Consider the following 19,499-nt stretch of genomic DNA (forward strand, 5'->3'; position numbering starts at 1 on the left):
ATCAGAACTGGACATGAAAAAAATTGAGTTTTGGAGAGCACAGAGATTGAATATGAGAAATTATGAAAAAATACCAAATGATTTCTTTTCTTCTTTTTCATCTTGTGCAGGGACTGTGACAGATTCAGCTTCACTTAAAGTGAATAAATGTCTTTTAGTGAGATCTTGATTGACCCCTTACTCTCTACAGAAGGGTTGTTTTTTCTGATATAAAAATGGCAAGGAAGATTTTTTTTTTTTCATTCATTGGATACTTACCAATTTTATAAATATGTTTTGTAAATTTTGTAAATTTGTAAGTATGACTAAATATGTTTTGTAAATTTCCAAATCAACTAGGACTGTAGCAACAGACTTGATTGTTACCATAGGCATCAGAAAGTATTTTTCTTTTTAAACAGAAAGACTAATTTTTACCAAGAATATGTTTGCTAATGCCTTTCAGAAAAAAGAAGAGACTATTTAAAAGGTGGTTATATTTTAGGGATCTGGCTTTTATTGTTACTCTATCCCAGCATAGTATACTACATTTATTAAAAAAAGACATTAAATGATTTTGTGTTTATATTTATTGTCAGCAATACATCAGTTATGTAAAAATAACCCAGATGAAAATGTAAGACTTGTTACATTTTCACATCATCTGTATTAACTGAATAAAGCTTAGTGACAATATACACAAATTTGCAGTAGTAGTCGTACGTAAACATTTTGTGCATTAAAAAAGAAATATACATAATTTAAAAAATAAAAATGCATTACACAATTTACAAATTAACATTAACAAAAAAAAAAAGGTAAACATTCCTCAGACAGCTGCCTCCTCATTCTACAAAATAAATATTCAAGTAAATTAAGTTAGGCAAAATAAATTCTTAACTCTTAACAATTTACATAAAGGTAAAAAGACAGATTTCCATTTAATTCAAGGTATATTTTACAATGATTTACACATAGGGTTTTTTAATTGGTCTCCAAATTGTAAGATTGGAAAAAAAAACTTTATTACATTTTGGTAGGAGGAAGGGGGTTTCAAAATTGATGCTTTATACCAAATATAAACAGGCTTGTGCAGTAGCATCAAAGCTTCAAAAAGGAACTGCTCCAGGACTCAAAGCAGACACAGTAAGCTAGAAACTACAGTTTTATAAAGGAAAATATAAACCACCACATCAACAGGAAAATATCTACTTTGCTATTTTCTGAATGGTTTATTTGATCACTGGGAACATTACTTTCACAAACTAATAATCTACAGTAGTGGCTGCTTTAGGCACTGGGTTTGTAGAAGCACTCTGATTTTTAAAGCAAATTGCTTTTCATTCTATATTGATAATTCACATATTTTTTATTTCTGTTTCAATGCTAGAGGGCTTAATCACCTTTGCAACATTTAGATTTACATAAAATTTCAGCCCTCCTTACAGCCTAGAATTTTTTTTCTTGATAATGAGGGAAGCCATTCTGGCTTCAAATTTCCATGCACTTTGCTCATAGAAAAAATAATAATAAAAACGCACTCTAGATTTTAAATGCAGCACTAGTATGATGCAGATGTGCACCAGATATTCACTGATCAGATATAAAATGTAACACCTACTAAAATACTTGCATGGATTGCAAAGGCCAAACATACTTTAAAAAACCCTCCTATCTCTTTGTTTATCCATTTCATATGGTAAGAAAAAGGAGATGTCATACCTTTAACTTCAAGTTGCTAAATACTTAGATTTAGGACATAATATTCTTCAAGGCAAGAACCAGGCAACAGTTCCTGCTAAGACCAGCCAGTGTCATAAATAAAGATGACTCATTGCCAATGAAAGAAACCCTGTTCCCTCAATGCCCTCTTGGTCCAAAACTATTCAACGACACAGAATCAGACTTTTAAAATACCAGAAATCATTATTAAAATCTGTCTTCATGTGTAGTTACTGTTGTTTAATACTTCATAATTTTTCCATGTTTTTTTTGTACATCTGACAAAAGAGGAACCAAACAGGTTTTTCTTATTTTCTACTCAAGAATGCTGAAAATTAAAATTATCAAGATTTGTATTTTTGCAATGTATCTTTACAAAGTGGTGGAAGACTGAATACTCCAGTCCTGAAACACATAAATGAATGAACCACTGCTGTGGCAGGGGGGCATGGAATTTCATCAGCTGCAGCCCGATCAAGGTATAAAAAGAGAAACTAAATCTGCACCAAAGTTTGTTACAGTTGTTCCTCTGCTCACCATTCCCATTTGGGAAGTACCTACACAGTGGGATGAAGGTAATTTCCTTGATGCAGTAACACCCCACTGGTAATATGGCAGCTAAGTTAAAGTAGGACCATAATGTCTCTTGAATATCCACAAAATGCTCATTGGTTTCAAGAATTATTCTACATAGAACAAAGGTGTGTATTTTTAAGAACAGATATTATCCATTGATGTCCATGGGAGTCTTGTCATTGATTTCAGTGGATCTGGGCCAAAGTTTGCAAAGCTAGTTTCATTCAGTGTGCAAAAACTGGTGCTTCTTGAGTAAATAGAGTGATGAGTAGGCAGAAGTGGTTTAGGTTATAAAAAAGACCTGAGAACCTAATAATTGAACTTTATGTAACAATTATTTTTGAGAGGTTGCCTGATAAAGTTTTGTATTGCTTAGTAGTGGCACAGTCACTTGTATGTTCTGGCTGCACACAGAGGCCATTTGAGGAGAATAACCCTTCTCAGGTCATGGATAACATCTGTAACAGCCATGTCACGTGAGTGGCAAGTCAATGAGCTTCATGCTGGAAGCCTAGCACTGAAAAGCCATAAACATGGAAGAGGTAAAGAGTGAGTTTTCATACTGCCAGATTTTTTTAAAAAGTCATGAATATTAAAATGGCAGAACTATTGTTCTTATTATTTACTTGCCAGTATACTCAGGAGTTTAGCTTATAATAATTAAAAGAGTCAATTGATTTATCTTAATTAGAAAAGACAAAATGTCTCTGAGTATGCACTGCCAGTAACAGTGAAAAAGCTCTCATTAGTAGAAGGAAAGAAAAGTAAAACCATTTTATTTTAGTTGAACAATCAGGACACCTTTCCAAACAAAGAAGTATGTCTCTCAGAATTACAGGGCAACCACTTTTCTTTTTCTTTTCTTTTTTTTCTAACAAAGTTAACAAATATAAAAAATCTAGTCATAAACAGCCTTCAAATAGAAACCAGCAGGACAATCTATACCAGTATAGGTAGATGGGGCAAGAAACTAGACACTTGTATTACTGCCATGGAGTAGAGCAGAAATGGCTGCTGTGATGAGGAACGGTGTGTGTACAGCAAACGTCGTAGCTGATTCCATCCCGTCACAGTCCAAACTGAACACTACTCTCTTCAGGATTCAAGACCTGTCTACTTGACACTCCTTGCACAAGATACATCATTATTTTTATTTTTTTTTGAAAAGAGGCAGTTTCTATGGCAATTCTAGTTAAGTGCATATCATGCTGCACTAATATAGTGCAAAAATTTGCCTTACATGTAGCAAAAAAGATGCAGGCAACAGTTTGAGTTAGAGAAAGTAGAAACGTATTGTAACATATACAGCAGGTATTTTTTTCCAGACACCAATCACTAGAAAATAGTGAATCTGAGAATGCCTCCTTTCTGGATGTACACATGAGGCCTTTATAATTTGGAGTGGTAACAGGACAGAATTTTGCAAGAATTTTGCCCTCTGAGACGCAGGTTAACACAAGTTATCATCAACTGGCAAACTGTTGAACTTGCTCAGTGGGTTAATCCCAGTTCAAAGTTAATATTGTGCTAAGCGCTAAAATGCTCTTCATCACATATATCATCTGATAGAATAATAGGATTCAACTGAGTACATATGTTATGTTTGAATACAAAGAGTCATAGATAGCTTGGTACAAACTCGTCATGCGTACTGATTATACTTGGTTAATGATGCAGGGGCTTCCAAGTGTTAATACTATGTCAGCTACAGTATTCTGGAGGCAGAAGTGGTGCTCAGTTCTGAGACAACACCACAGATCTCCAACTTCAGTGTCTATTAATGTGATTCTGCCTGATTTCTCGGTGCTGATGGTCTAAAGTAAAGCAGTAATACCTTGAGTATCTGTAGGCATTATGAAATCCATCCTTCTTTATCTATGGTGCAGGTACAAAAAAGAAAAATTCAAAACACTTAATCCACTCCATAGAAAATCCCTGTGGCTTTGAACACCTTCTGATTTCATTCCTATAGTTTAGACTCCATTTGTCACCGTGGGAAATTGTATTTTACATGTCTGCATCTCCATCATAAGCCAAGGTTAAAGGTTTCAGTCGGTTGTTCTGTCTTCTCTGGGGCTTCTTTGGCTTTTTGCTGAAACAGTAAGATAATTTGTAAATAGAACAAGCAACTAATAACATCCAAAAATGTATTTCAGTCTTAAATGGAAGATGAGCATGTTGATAATGCATTCAGTTGTTTATAAAAGCTATAAGCCTAAAACTTTCACTGGGATCACTAATCATCTCTTTATCAACCCGAAGCAATATCTAATTCAAAGCTCAGTTGTTCAGAAACAAGCTGTTTTGGTGCTTATGTAACGTGATGAAATCATTCACAGGTACTCTTGTAACATCACTCAGTTTTCAGAAGAATTCAGAGCCTGCCATGCAATATTTGGCCATGTATCAAAGCTGCAATCACGTTCTTTTAAAAAACGTGACTCAAATATTAAACCACTCTTGACACACCGAGGGTTTCTGCAGGAAAGATCCATCTTTTGGTTGGTTTAATCTCATCATACTTGCTGGAATGACTACAATTAATTCTGGATGTTATGATCAAACCAATCATTAATAGCAGAGGTATGGTTGTTTGCTGTAACATTCCTTGTCTAGCCTTGAATTCGATTTTAATCTAGCAGTATTTCCAATCCATTTGATACAGTTTTAAAAAATTACCAGGCCAAAGGAAAATTAATCCATGCTTCAGCACTTATCTTCTTTAGAGTGTAATGTAAGCATTTATTTAAATCAGGCCTGTGCATCTTGTCCAAAATCTTATTTCAGCTGTACCACTTAGGCTGCTCAAATCTGAATATTTTATACGAAACCTTTTGTTACAATGACTTGCAGTAGCCACAGATTCCAACCCAAATAATCTGCAGTGCTGCTGAATGCTCTGAATGTTTTCCTCAAACTCCATTCCGCCCCACCAGAAACCAACCAACTAACATCAACAACAAAAAAAACCCACAAAAAACCCCCAATCAACCAAACAAACTACAACAACAAAACAAAAAACACCACAAACAAAACAAAAAACCACAACCCACTCCCACACCCAAGCCAACCCAACCCCAAAAAAGCCCAAACGAATTTTTATATTACCTAGACAGAAGTGAGGTTTTGGGCCATGTTTACTGAATGGCAAACATAGCCAGAAGCCCCCCAAACACCTCCTAATGCAGTATAGCCAAGAGCCTGATGTATATGACTGCACTTCCCTCACCTTTCACCTGTACTGATTCTCTGGATCAGAAATTCCAAACAGGATCTAGAAACTTCACTATTCTCAAAGCTGACTTCAAAAAAGTATTGTTTCATGTACTAAAAAGATGAGAATTTTTTCAGATATCTTCTGGTTCTGTATCTCTATATCTTGTCACATATAAAATATGATTTGCCTGGTTACTAAGTTTCCTTCTTGCTATTTCTCTCAGCGTTTTTTGATACAGGCACAATATAATTATTCTGGACACAGTACACAACAACCAAGACAAACTGAGCAAAAATGAACTGTACACTAAGCTACCCCACATCTGTAAGTTGTTATACCCTCAGAAGAGCATGTGGTGACCCATCATCTAGGGTACAACCAGAATCTGAGTCTGGACAAAAGGACAGAACAAATTAAACACTGCACTTCACAGAAGTGCCTGCAGTTCTACAGCAGCAGAGGTCAACATTTTCTTTACAGTCTGTGAGGGGACTGTTTTCTTATAAATAATTAAAGAACTCACCAGGCTAGATAGATCATAGAAACAATAAAGATGAGTAAAACAAATGCACCAGCAGCTACACCATAAACCCAGGTCTTCAGCCTCCCATCTAAAAGGAATGAATGTTAGTCAGTAGTGTCTGAGTTAGTCTTGTTGAATTATTAGTTCTGATACAGCATAGAAATACTTTAATAATCAAACATAAATGTCTTCACTAGCAATTACAGTTAAATCAGAGTAAATATTGTTAAATAACTGAGCAATGACTTCTCCATGCTCTGCTTTTCAGTTGAAGTCAGGATCATTCACATGGAGCTGAGATCTGGGGCAGAGGCAGCAGGTGAGAGACCCAGAAACTCAGCTTTGGGGCCCTCTGGTAGCAAGCAATCCCTCAGTGTGATCACAGGGCAGTGCATCAGCCTGGGGCTCATTTAGGATCATTTTCTATTCTAGCTCTGGTAAAGCAACCTGCCTGTTATTTTCATTCTTGTTCCTATTTACTTGTATGTTTTTAAAAGTCCTTAGCAAGCTGTATGTTATCCATCCCTTAACTGAACATACACAACTTTTACTACAACATAAAGTAGTAAAATCTTAAAATTTCTTTCCCTACCAAATGCAGGTTTTGTTTTTATAAATAACTTCTCCTCACAGAATAAAAATACACAAAAAAGGCAACGCATGCTCATAAATAAAGCAATTGTCTGTTGTTAATAAGGATGGTATTTATGTGCAGCCTGTGCAGTTTGCATTTTGGACATCATGTCCCTGGAGGTTTAGGCATGCATACCACTCTCCTTCTTGCCTCAGATATGCCCATGTCTACAAGGAAAATTATGTGGCTTTGTCTGTGGGGTTTTGCTCTGCCCACAAATGATCAAGTCACAGCTAAAGGTGAGTGCATGCTTTTTGACTTACTACTTTTATCCAACCCATTTTTAAAATTTCTAAATGGCTTTTTGCAAACATTGTTTTCCAGGGGGTTAGTTAGCCTTGTTGCATCTTCTTGACAATAAAAAAAAGTTCATCATTATAAAACTAAATTATTTAATTTTCAAGTGGTACAAGTTTTATTTCATGAAGTGGTGTGCATTTTCAATGTAAGCAAATACAGCTAAAATTTTTCTGACCAAACACTTAGTGCATCTCATTAGCTCTGCAGAACCAAAAGACCTCATCTATGCAGTTTCTATTTCCACAATGATATTAACAGAAGTTAGGCTAAGATTGTTTGGTTACACAGCAGTGCTCCCCATTGCTATGCAGCTACACTCAGGCTTCCTGGTCTGTAGCAATGCAGTGTTGCTGTCATGTGAACAAGTTGTTCAAGACAAATTAATATCAGAACATTTTATCTTCGTTACCTTAATCAACCTAATGAAACATAATAACTGACAATAACTGATAATAACTGACATAACTGATCCGTTAAAGATTAATGGAACAGATTTGACATGACATATCCTATGATAATATCAATGAGAGGAATTCAGACTTTAGTACTACTGAATAGGTTGATTTATTTTAAAATAGTAACATCTCCTTGAAAAAAAAGTCTGGCAATACCTTGTATACAGATTTATTTGTTTTTGTCAAAGCAAGAAACTCTGTTAATGAGGTCATTCCTATTATGCAACTACTGATATCTAACTCAGGCTTTCTGAATTCCCTCTGGACAGGTTATTTCTAAGCATGCAAAGGAATTGGCATCTTGGATTCATCTTTTTGTGGTAATACCTCAGCCCAAGCAACTGAAGAGGACAGTTTTAATACCTCCATTTCTGGATCTACAATGTAACTTGTGGAAGAAAATGAAAGAACTATTTTATATCTAGATTTAGAAATTGTGAGGAAAAGAACAATCATGCTGGAGTAAACCCAAACCTTTCCAATAGATATCCATTCCTGAAATAAAACACTCAAGTCTAAATCTTATCTGAATTAGAAAATGTTCACTTCTCTCACACTTGCTCATAACTTCACTGTGTAAAGTATTAGCTCTGTTGAGTATGTTTGAGGTTATCTGAACTGAGCTATGCCTCCTTCCCAACTCGAACTACATAAAATTGAATCTCAAAGAACCTTGAAGTGTCTCAAATGTCCCTTGCTCCAAAACGCTCCCTGAGCTCACGTGAGCATCCATATTCCTAAACTGTTGAAGGTGGCGGTCTGATATCTGCTTGTTGCTATCAAACTGCGTCCTACAACACACCCTCTGCCATTTTCAGGAGGCTTTAGCTAAAATGAGTAAATCATAACATATTTGGTGAGATGCTGTTTTTTAAAAGAGGACCAGAAAAGTTTAATTTTCTATTTTTTATTGTTGATTAAAGTACTTGAAGTAAAGATCATTTTATTGCAGGTATCAAATGTAATATAAAAGTACAAATAATAGTAAATAGTAGCAAGACTAATGGGATCTTAATAAGTATTTCTAATTTCTAATCCAAACATTATTTAATCTGCTTATTAGAAATGTTTTTATAAAAACAATTCTCAACTTGAAACATCTTATGGATTATGCATGTAAAGATAGTGCTTTCAATTCTGCAATTAAAAACATCAAAAAAACCTTTAGAAATAAATGACCTCCCTAAGACACAAGTGTATTAGTATATTTAGTCCTATGTGACTTAAGAGACATTTAAGATGATAACCAATTGCTCTCTTCTATATTAATAATATTTTGGACAATTTTATGTTTATGTGGAGTTATTTTATTAATTAAAATGTTTTTTTAATCTAAATATTTAGTAGCACTAGAAAATATTTACTGATTACATGATGGACTTTATGAAATATTTTTTTATGAAGTAACTCTCTTATGCCACTCTTGCATGTTAGTCTTTGCTCAGCTCAAAAGAACATGGTCCATCATAAAAGCAAACACTGCTCGTAGAGACTTAGAGCAGGCCTATGCTAAATATTAATAATCTGGTTAGCATTTGACTAACATGAATTAGTTTAAATATGGATATGTCAGAAAAGCATTAGCATACCTATACCAATTATTTTCCTACAATCTATGCTATGGCTGCAAATTTTAAGCCTTTATTCTTTGCAGTCTTCAATGCTATCTTTTCATTCCTCAGTCAACAGAATTAGTGGTTAAGACACCATAATTTAATATACTGGCTTGCACCTTTGCAGCAAACTCCCTTCTACAGTGGCATTTCAATAGCTCCTGTGAATTTTAGAATGGCTAAAAGGAAACCAAAACAAGATTTCACTAAATATATTAATGGAGTAGTGAGAGGGCTAGGTGTTTACTTATGGATCTTCCTTTGTTTTCAGTGAGTACATGCCTGCCTTCTTAAAGGAACAGTCAAGGGTTTTTCTGGTCTTCCTAGGCGTACAAAAATATAAATGCCAGACCCTGCAGCAGTACTTGGCACTAAGAGCTGCTCATTGCATGACTTCACCTGGCCCAAAAGGTTGTAGAAACCAGGTCCTTCCTCGTCCTGACTGGTTACTGGGAGGCTGGGTAGGGTTCACAGCTCGACTGGTTTTCACATCTCCCTTTTTGTCCTCCATGGTGGGGATCACCACCACCGGGATGAGAGTGCACTGTTCGAGTGTGCCATCAGAGGACATCACTTCAGTGTATCCGTCTTCACAACTGCATGCTCTACTCTGTAGGGAACAAGTGTTTTACAATGTGTAGCAGAAAAACAAGGTTTTCTGTGAGCTACAAAGCATAACAACATGGATGACTGGAAGAGAAGACTGCTTTGACGAGTGCTAGCTTGGAGAGTACCTCCTCAAATATTTTCATGCAAGTTCATATGATATCAACAGAGATTATTTAACATTTAATTGAAAGGTAGAAAATTGTGTGAGGTGAGTTTTAACAAAATTTGTGACTAGTAAAATCTCTGAAAATACTTTTTGTTGGCACAATCTTTGTAATCAAGGGATGTGTGGGAAGCCCTCATGGAGGTGTTCTATGCTCCAATGCAGTAGCACATACCTCACTGCAGTAAGCGTGGGGTTGGCTGCACGGTGGGTTACATGACCTGTCAGCATCTGGTTGGCGCATCACTAAACAGCCCCCTGTAGGACAGAAAATCATATTTTCACATGGTAATACCTCACCACTGGTGAAATTACTTGCTGCAGTATATCATGGATGACAAGCTTGCTGCTAATTTGAATGTAAAGGTCCTTCTTTTGTTCCAAGGTGAAGGATAATTGGAATCAAGTATTTTCTTATACGTAATGTAAGGATACAGCAAATGCATTTAACTTCATGTGCATTTTAGAGAACTAATATTTGGCAATGGAGCCTTTTGTTTTCTCTTTTTTTGCTTTGGTGGATTGCCTAGAAAGCAAATCTAAAGTCTTTGCTGTACTCAAGGGAACAGATGTGGTTATCTAGGGCCCTTCTTATGACTTACATATTAAAACTGTGGCCACAATAGAAATAAAAGCCTCTTTTTTATTTACATCTTTTCCTGTTGAACTGAAAAAAAGTTACTCATCCTGTTTATGAAAAGGATACCTGTTTTCTGCTGCTACTGGGTCACTTTTACACATGCCTTTATGAATCAAGGCTTCATGTTAGTCTGAGATTTTATGAAAAGAAAGCAGATTTATCAGTAAAGTATGTACTCAATGTTACAATACTGATGACATTGTGTGTTTCAGTCTTTCCTCTTTTTATACAGACCTAGTTTTTGTTTCTACAGCTTTATATATAGTGCAGTTATTGTTATGGACCAATACACACAATCAGGCTTTCACTATCATTTCAGCCAGAATGACTTTAAAATGCATTTAGAATTAGTTCGAATTTACCTGTGCTTCCTTTTAGCTTATAGAAGAGGGATATGCATCACATTGTTTAAAATTCATACTGCTACAGGACAACTTATCATGCATCCCTCAAATTAACACCATTTTTATACTGGTGTGATATGATGATGAAATCCTGATAGCTGAGGTTGGTCACAACCGTAGCAGATGCAGTTAGTTGAGGTTATGTAGATCCAAGTGTTAACAGGATGGCTGGTGAAGAACAAAGAAAACCCTGCTGGTTGCCATAAGTTTTCCCCACCCCCAGAAAAGAAAATCATACATCCTAGCATACAAATCACATGCCTGTGGGAATCTATGTAATAAAATATCAGTCATCCAAGGAAGCAGAAGGAAAGAGTTGCCTCATCGCCCATGGGAAATAACACCTTCAAGTAAAAAAGAACTATTCAGCACAATGATATTATGCAAGTAAGCAAATAGAAAAAGACCTTAAAACACCAACAGAACTCACAATAACTATTTAATAATGTCCCAATTAAAATACACTGTGTTAGAGCCAAATGTGCAGAAATAAGGATAACAAGACACAGTAATCAGAGATACGGGTTGCTTCCGAATCAAGATACGTAATCTCAATTTAAATCAATCATCTATGTGTGTCTATCCCATCTATGAGCTCATAAATACTGTATACAGTTTATACAAAACACTTTCAGACAATGTACAAATGTAAATTAAAATCTGGTTCACTACTGTATATAATGTAGAGAAGTTCCCTCTACATTATATATTACTATAATAGAATATTATATTTAAATGCTGCATTTTAAAACTATCATAAAACCCCTGAAAACTATAGATTTGCATTTAACAGAAACATATGAAAAATATAGTTTTGTGTTGCATGGAGAACAGTGATTGCATGTTCTGGAATATTCCATTAGATTTCCTTTCAAATCAGAATGTTACCACAGCTTTAAAACCACATGCAAACAAGCTTTGAAAAAAAAGTGATACAATATAGGTCTGAGGTTTGTCTGCCTTGGAGGTCCTATTTTGAAAAATCTGCCAGTAATACATAGTCATACATTTGTCTTTCCTAGAATTTATCATGAGGCAGTATTCAGTCACATCAGAAGAAATTATTATTTTCATGTGACTGACTGTGATTTATGAATATATTCTGATTTTAATATCTCAGAGTCATAATCTCCAAGATGCTCTTTACTTCAAATCCTTTAGGGCCTTTCATAGATAATATCCTATATTAATCTCAATAAGAATTCTTTGAGTTTTACTTACCATAGAAACATCTTAGCTAAGCAGGAAGCAATCAAGGTGCATAAATAATGCCCTGTTGCATTTCTTGTAAACAAGATGTGTTTTAATAGTCCTATGCCACAAGGTAAGATTTGCAAGAGATTATGAGCTATTATTTCAACACCTTGTAAAAATAATACAAGTACTTTATTTCTACTATTAGCACAGACAGTAGTGGTAGACTCCATCATCAAGAAATACTGTGGTGGCAATACATAAAGAACAGCTCCCCTGCTGTGACTGACCTGACAGCAGCTGGAATTCATGATATGTTTACAGCCTCTGAGATTCTTTTACTATCACTTGGTCTGACACAAAAATCATTTAAATAAATGCATAACTCTTAGATTGAATGAATCCCTATTGCCAATATATAAATCCATATAAATAGATTCATAGGATGATTTTCTTCTGAGATCTCAGTCCTTCCTAATTCATGTTTTTTGTGCTTTGGCTTGCACAAAAAGTCATGACATCCCATAGCAGTCCATTATATATCTTGATACAGATTTATGGCATTGAAGTAAGGAAATAAACTCATATCATTAGCACATTTATTAAAATTTTATATTTTGTAACTTTATATATCATATATGGATGATATTATCAAGGTCTGCAACCTTCTCTGCCTTTGTATAGGCACTGAAATGACCCATAATACATAAACATTTTATTTGTTGTAAGGCCTGAAATTTGAAACCCTACATTTAGAAGTGTAAAGATGCCTATGGTAAAAAACAAACATATACAATGTAAAACATTTCAGGTCCACTACAGAAGATAATATTTATATTTACTTTTAGCATTACACGCCGTGTGATTCTAGAAAAGAAACCACATCTTTAATATGCAAAAAGATGATGATTTTGATTCATACCCTAGGAAGTGTTTTTAGCAGATCCTTTTTAATATTTCTTTTTTTCCACTTGTTGGGAAAACACATTATCCACCTGTTTTCCAGGCTTTTTTTGTGTATATAGGAGGAGTATTTACCTGTGACATTTAAACCATCTGACCTTTGGCACCACACAGTCCGAGAAGATCCCTTCCATGGGCTAGCCATCCACTTGTACTCATAGCACTGGCCATCTGCACAGAGAACATTCACATTTCAAGGGATTTGGTGACAAGGTTTAGACTACTGCAGGCAGCAGACACACTCACCAGAAGACCACACTCATTTTGTGGCCACACTCATTATGATTAATGGCTTGTACAGTTAAGTAAGCCCTTTTCTCCTTCATCCAGCACTGCACCACACATGTGGAGCTCCTGGGGTCTCCTGCTCTTACTGGACACACAGAGAACAGACCAGATGTGTCTTAGACACAAACTAGGATTATGAGCAAGCCTAATGCAGTTAATGGGTAAAAGAAATGTTTCCAATAACCCCATAAGGGTTGTGGCCCATCTGTTGTGCAAAACTCATTTAGGGGTCAGGTTCCTTTCATGGTAATGCAGAGCTTCAGCCATTGCTCCACTACTTGAAGAAGTGATTAAGGGCTGCATCTTACATGTCTAATCTTTTCTGTGCACATCTCATATGGTCTGGGATGAATCATGAAGTCCTTCTGCACTTCAGCTCTCTCTTACAAAATTCCTTTTTGTCTGATCCGGCCTCTGAATGGGCAAGTTGGTACAGGAAACTACTTCTCTTAGACAGTTGGTCTACTACCAGTGGTAAGCATGGCTGAGACATTTTATTTTAATACATTTATGTGTATTTTAGTGCTTACCATTGCATGGTCTTGTTTCCAAAGCCTGTTCTGGACAGAGATGTTGATTCTCTAAGTCCTGAATGATCACTGCTCTAGATCGGACTTGTATTCCTCCAAAACCAAGATCCTCACCATTAACACAGGTTAGCTGGCAAAGGCTCCACTCTGACCACTCTCTCAAGTAACAGTCCCCTGTCAAAGAGCAGTTGTATAAGATGAATTATCATTTTATATGAAGAGTTGTTTTACACTAAATATGTCTTAAAATAATGTCCAAGTACAGTTCTTTTTAGTTCCTTTCATTCCTCTTTTTAAACTTGACTCATAGTGTAGAAAAGATAACATTTTGAATGTCCATATCACAGAAAATATTATAATAAGATTATACAATGGCCTATTTGCTCTAAAGCAGTTTTAGTTTCTTGTAGCATTCCCATGAGACCACCCTCATTGATCTTTACAATTCTCTACCCAATGTCCATATTTCTGTACATTATAAGATATTGTGCATTGTACGTCTTATGCTAAATTTGCGTATCATTTTTTCAATTCATCTTTGATCTTAGAAAATATTGTCTATTATTAAAAAGATTAATTATTGCTTATCCCCATGCAGATTTTCTCTAAACAGGCGTAAAAGCAACTGATGGAAAATACTTTGCAAAAAAAGGAAATGGAAACATTATTAAAATGTCTGTTATTGCTATTTCATGTTAGGATAATAGACCTGTAGAATTCTATAGTGTAAAACTAAAAAAAAAAAATAAATATACTAATGACACTAATTAGCACGATCAGCTAAAGAATATTTAAGATCTGAGGCACAACACAAAGAAACCATTTTGTTAAAACTGTTCTAGAAAATGGGACTAGACTGTGCACAAACTCATAAATAAACCTCTTAGTTCTCATTATTTCAGTGAGAAAGCCATTAAAAATTCATGCTACCTTGCATTATACTGATGACAGATATAATCAGTACTGTGTTGACCGGATGCCTGATTAATGAAGGAATTTTATTTGCCAACCTTAGGAAAGCATGCAAAGAAATGAATAATTGACGCACTGATGTATACATAATAGGAAAACAAGTCGTGGTTTTTGGAAACATTAGCTGGAGCATATCATTAGCACATCGCCCCACAGGGCAGTTATTTTTGCTGGCTAAATGTGAGACTGTTGAAGAACAAGTCCCTGCTCAGCAAAATTTTTAACACAATCAGTAAGCAGCTATATTTTTTTATAAAATTCACTAATATGAAAACAACTACAGTCTTTGTTTTCTTCCAGTTTCTACTTAGGAAGTAAAAATACATGAATATTGTGAAATTGGAATGCTATGCACAAAGCAGTGATGGAAATGTCTCCGTTTTTTATTAATTTCTATTTATTGAGGCAACTTTACCTTCAATCCAATCTGAAATGAACTAGAAAAAAAATACTTGGGGAGGAGGAGTGTTTCAAGAGAATGAAAATAGAGTACTGATAAAATGACAGCTACATTAGAACTGAAGGAGTTTATCACCTCTTCTGAAGATTCATCATTAATGGCTACTAAACAGCAGCAATATACTTCAAATCCTACAAGTAAATGTTTGCAATGAACTAGAGGGTTTTTACTGGAATGTAAACAACCCTTATATGCTCTTAATCATTCTCTGTATGAGCATCATGGACCTGATCATTCATAACAGCTCTTTTAGGTTCAGTTTACAAAGGCAATGATAGTGCATGTTACATCCAGAGAGTTAAACAACTAGAGGTATTCATATTTTGTCAGATATCAAAACTTTAATTTCATTTGGAATAGAACCTTTAAAGAAAAAAATAAGATGCCTTAGCTTATCTTCCTTAGACATCCATAAAAGGTATTAAGTTTTTAGCCACTGGTGAAAGTTTTAATAAAGTTGTTAGATAATCTACACACATAACACTAATATTTAGCTGTAAACCAACACCCTTTCTTATAAATACACATTTTATTTCAATGGATTTTGTGAAAAAATATATACATCTTAGATACAATCTGTGACAGAAAGATCACATCTTTTATAAATTTAAAATCTAGCATTTTTTCTGATTGATTTATTGCCATGAAGCCACTCCTAGAAAGCAGCTCTGTTGGTCATTTGATAGATGAATCTAATCAGTAAAGCAGATTTAATTGCCTGTGGCTAATGCTAGTCCCCAACAGCTGTAATGACACCTGACCAATCTTGAAACACAATGTTTATTTGAACAGCTTTGTTACCTGGACAAGGGAAAGTGCAGGTTTCCTCCAGTATGATCTTCTTATCACCATCTATAATAGGCTCTATTTCTCCACAGAATTCCTCATCTACTACTTTGCCAACATCTTCAATGGATCCATCATAAACCACACAGGAGATGTTCCTCACTCGTGTTCCCTCTCCACATTGAGCATCCTACAGAAGGAGAACATATATTGATTGATGCTGGACAGAAGGAAGTGCTAAAAGACTAGATCTGAGTTACTTGTCACTCTATATTTTATTATTTTTGCTTAACAACTTACTCATTCCAACAAGAAGAAAAAGAAGACAAACAAGAGAAGACATGGTTCATTACTTCAGAAATAAAAAAAAAAACCCTAACCCAAAATTTCTGGTCACTGCTACTTGTTCCTTAAATTATGGAGTTAATTATGCCTTTGAATGGCAACCAGAGCAGTATGTCAAGTGAAGATATTTTCTAATATGTGAATATATTTCTCCTGATATTCTTTTACAATACAAGTATTTAAATTATTAGCAAAGATGCTTCTCAGATACTAAAGTTTACATTTATACTTTGAACCATTGCATTTATTGATAAATATGAAATCTAAGGAGCAAAACAAAATTTAGTTTTTGTATAAGAGAGGTGGAAACAAATTGTTTACACAGTTGATGAGGAGGTATCCGGGCATATCACAAATATGCCTGGATCCACACATTCCATAACTTCAAAGTCCCATAAGGCTTTTACCTCTACTTTGCATGCTGACCATTGACCATATTGCCATCGATAACAAGGTTTTACTGGACAGGGTTTGAATTGCTCCATCTGAGAGGGACAAGGCCTTCCATCACCCTGAAATGGCTGATTTATGGTCCTTCTTCTGATCATTTTTCCTGTAACAAAAACCAGCAATATAACTAACAAAAAAGTGGTTAGACTGATTTATTCCACAAGATGGTTCTATTTTGCTGAAAAGTATTGTATTTGAATAAAGCAATTTTTTCCAGATTTGACAAATTGGATTGTAAAGCTGATCTGTTGGCTCTTGTCTGTTACGTTGATTCATATTTTCCCAGTCAGACACTTTATATTCTGACATTTGTTTGTAGTGTAAATGCAGGAGGATGTCTGATTTGGATAGCTCCTGTAACAGCATACAAAAGCGGCAATTTCCTAGTTCAGAAGCCTAAAGAAAAATATTTATGAACATGAAAACATGTTTGTCCATTTCAGTGGACTCCTGCTCCTCCACTGGGAGCTTGCTGCTAGAAGAGCTGCATGTTGTGTTCCTCCCTAAGCTAACACTAAAACATGTCCCAAAATTGTCTGATTCCAGCAAAGAAGAACTTGCAACTTGCTGTCACTGCCTGTGTGGAAAACATGCAGAGTTTGCAGAAGATGGAGGATTCTTCACTCAGGTCCAAGAATATTAAAATACAGTAAACTTATCCAACAATTATCTCCTCTTCAACCATGAGTGATATGCTACCCAGCTTCACTGAGGTACAGGTTTTATTTCAAATACATATATAAACTGTTTCTCCTTTCATCTTGCTGTGGACATTAGGCCATTACACTTCATTACAGAGACTTCATGTACTGAACATAACTGAAAATTTCCTTCTCTGTCAGAAGGAATGGCCATATGGATGGTCTAGAGTTTCACCTGACAAAGGTTTCCACAAAATCAACACAGCTGTGGTATTTTAATATATTTATATATAATTATAAGAACCAAGTCTGAAAAAAGATGTATTTATTTAAATTTATATAGTAAGGCCTATATTAAACTAAGGCATTACACAGATTTACCTGTATAACACCTGATGTTAGCCAGCCAAAATAATTAATCTTTAATTCCACATTTCAATCTCATGCACTTGCAATTGAGTACTCTAATGATAATGACATGAATCTTTTGCTGAGAGCAAGCTACACAAGCCACCATGCATAAGCAGAACAATATCAATCTCCCAGACAGCTGTGCTCACTGCAGACAGCTAGAAAGATGTTTGCCAAATGGAGCCCCATCATTCTTGAATTCACAGCTGCTCCAACTGAGATGTTACAGGAGGAAAAAAAAAGATTTTCTTGAAAAGCACTGGAGAAAAAAATCAAAGAACAGCAAAGAGTAGATTTCTTACACACAAAATTCTTCCTCAGCCAGATGGATATTTGTGTGGGTGTACAAAAGCAGTTAAGATTTTTGGTCACTTGATTTATTACATGGCTATTACTTATTGAAATAGATTAGTTCCAATTTGTTTTTTGAATGATTCTAATGGTTGTTACCTAACCTCACCACTAATAATGAAATTTAGGAGATTTTAGGAAACTTTAGGAGAAAATCCCTCCCTCCTCCTTCTCTCCTTACCAGGGAATAAATATTCAAATCAATGTTTACTTTTGTCTCAATATATCATTCATCATATCTCACTCTTTTTCCCAGAATCAGAAAATATTTGGACCAAATTCCCATTATTTTCAGTGACAAGTCTCACTCAAGCATATTATTTCCATTAATAAGGCTGATTTACATTCCTGTAACTCTCCCTACCTAGCTACATTTTTTAGTTCTGCAAAGAGAGGCATTATTGCTTTTATTAAAGAAAAAAAAGAGAACTCAGCTTTTAAAATATGCCAAAGGTATGTACTGACCTGTAAGGCCACATGTTTGAGAGCATTCAGACCAAGTGGACCAGTCAGAGAGCTGACAGTTCACAGGACATTCCACCACACAAGACATATTCATTTGCCATGTCTTTTCCAAACCAAGCTGAAAGAAATTGTTAAATGGTCAGCACAAAACTCCAAGCCTCTATTATCAGTGCAAAGTTAAAAGGAAAGTAATTAGGACATTCAAAATTCTCACTTCAAGACAGTCCTAATGCATATACTGATCTTTATATACATGCATAAATCCTATTTTCATCAATCATTTTCAAAACTAGAACCTATAAATGGAGGGCTTCATCTCTACAGTATTACATTTTACAATAGGTGAAGGCCAAAATAATTTATGAAGTATTTTGAAAAAGGAATGCAAAAATACTGAGCAGCTATTAATAAGTGAAGTGATTCTAGATGCCAAGTTCAAAACTAGCAAAAGGAGGAGAATGAACAAGTATTGGATATTCAGAAGATGTTGCAGATGCTAAAAGTTCACAGGAGCTCAAGAGAGACTGAACAAGTTAATGGAAGGGAAATCTGAATGTTTAAACACAGAAACCCCATCAGGCAAAGGCAGTTCAAGAACTGAAAACAGGTGGAGGCTGTGAAAGGAGTAGATGGAAATTCTTGTATGTCTGTGCTTACTCTTCCTAGGGCATCTGCTTATGCCTCTCTTGGTTTTTTCCTAATGTGCTGTGTAAGTGCATGACCTATTCTATTCTATTCTATTCTATTCTATTCTATTCTATTCTATTCTATTCTATTCTATTCTATTCTATTCTATTCTATTCTATTC

At 35.2% G+C, this 19,499-nt stretch overlaps 1 protein-coding gene across 4 annotated transcripts in view; it reads right to left on the reverse strand.

Annotated features, from left to right (window-relative positions):
* Positions 1 to 473: 473 nt before the first annotated feature.
* THSD7A (thrombospondin type 1 domain containing 7A) overlaps positions 474 to 19,499 on the reverse strand; it is a 188,902-nt gene continuing 169,876 nt past the window's right edge. For 2 of the 4 annotated variants that reach the window (XM_033511862.1, XM_015619008.3), the window contains 9 exons: positions 18,692 to 18,809; positions 16,781 to 16,926; positions 16,044 to 16,218; positions 13,811 to 13,984; positions 13,068 to 13,163; positions 9,967 to 10,049; positions 9,419 to 9,629; positions 6,018 to 6,105; positions 474 to 4,369 (listed from right to left, as the gene is read on the reverse strand). In XM_033511862.1, the coding sequence (XP_033367753.1) occupies positions 4,285 to 4,369; positions 6,018 to 6,105; positions 9,419 to 9,629; positions 9,967 to 10,049; positions 13,068 to 13,163; positions 13,811 to 13,984; positions 16,044 to 16,218; positions 16,781 to 16,926; positions 18,692 to 18,809 (1,176 nt within the window). In that variant the 3' untranslated portion in view covers positions 474 to 4,284. The other 2 variants (XM_033511863.1, XM_033511864.1) reach the window with 2 other exon arrangements.

Source organism: Parus major, chromosome 2 (genome assembly GCF_001522545.3).
Source record: "Parus major isolate Abel chromosome 2, Parus_major1.1, whole genome shotgun sequence".
In the NCBI taxonomy this organism is placed as follows: Eukaryota; Metazoa; Chordata; class Aves; order Passeriformes; family Paridae; genus Parus; species Parus major.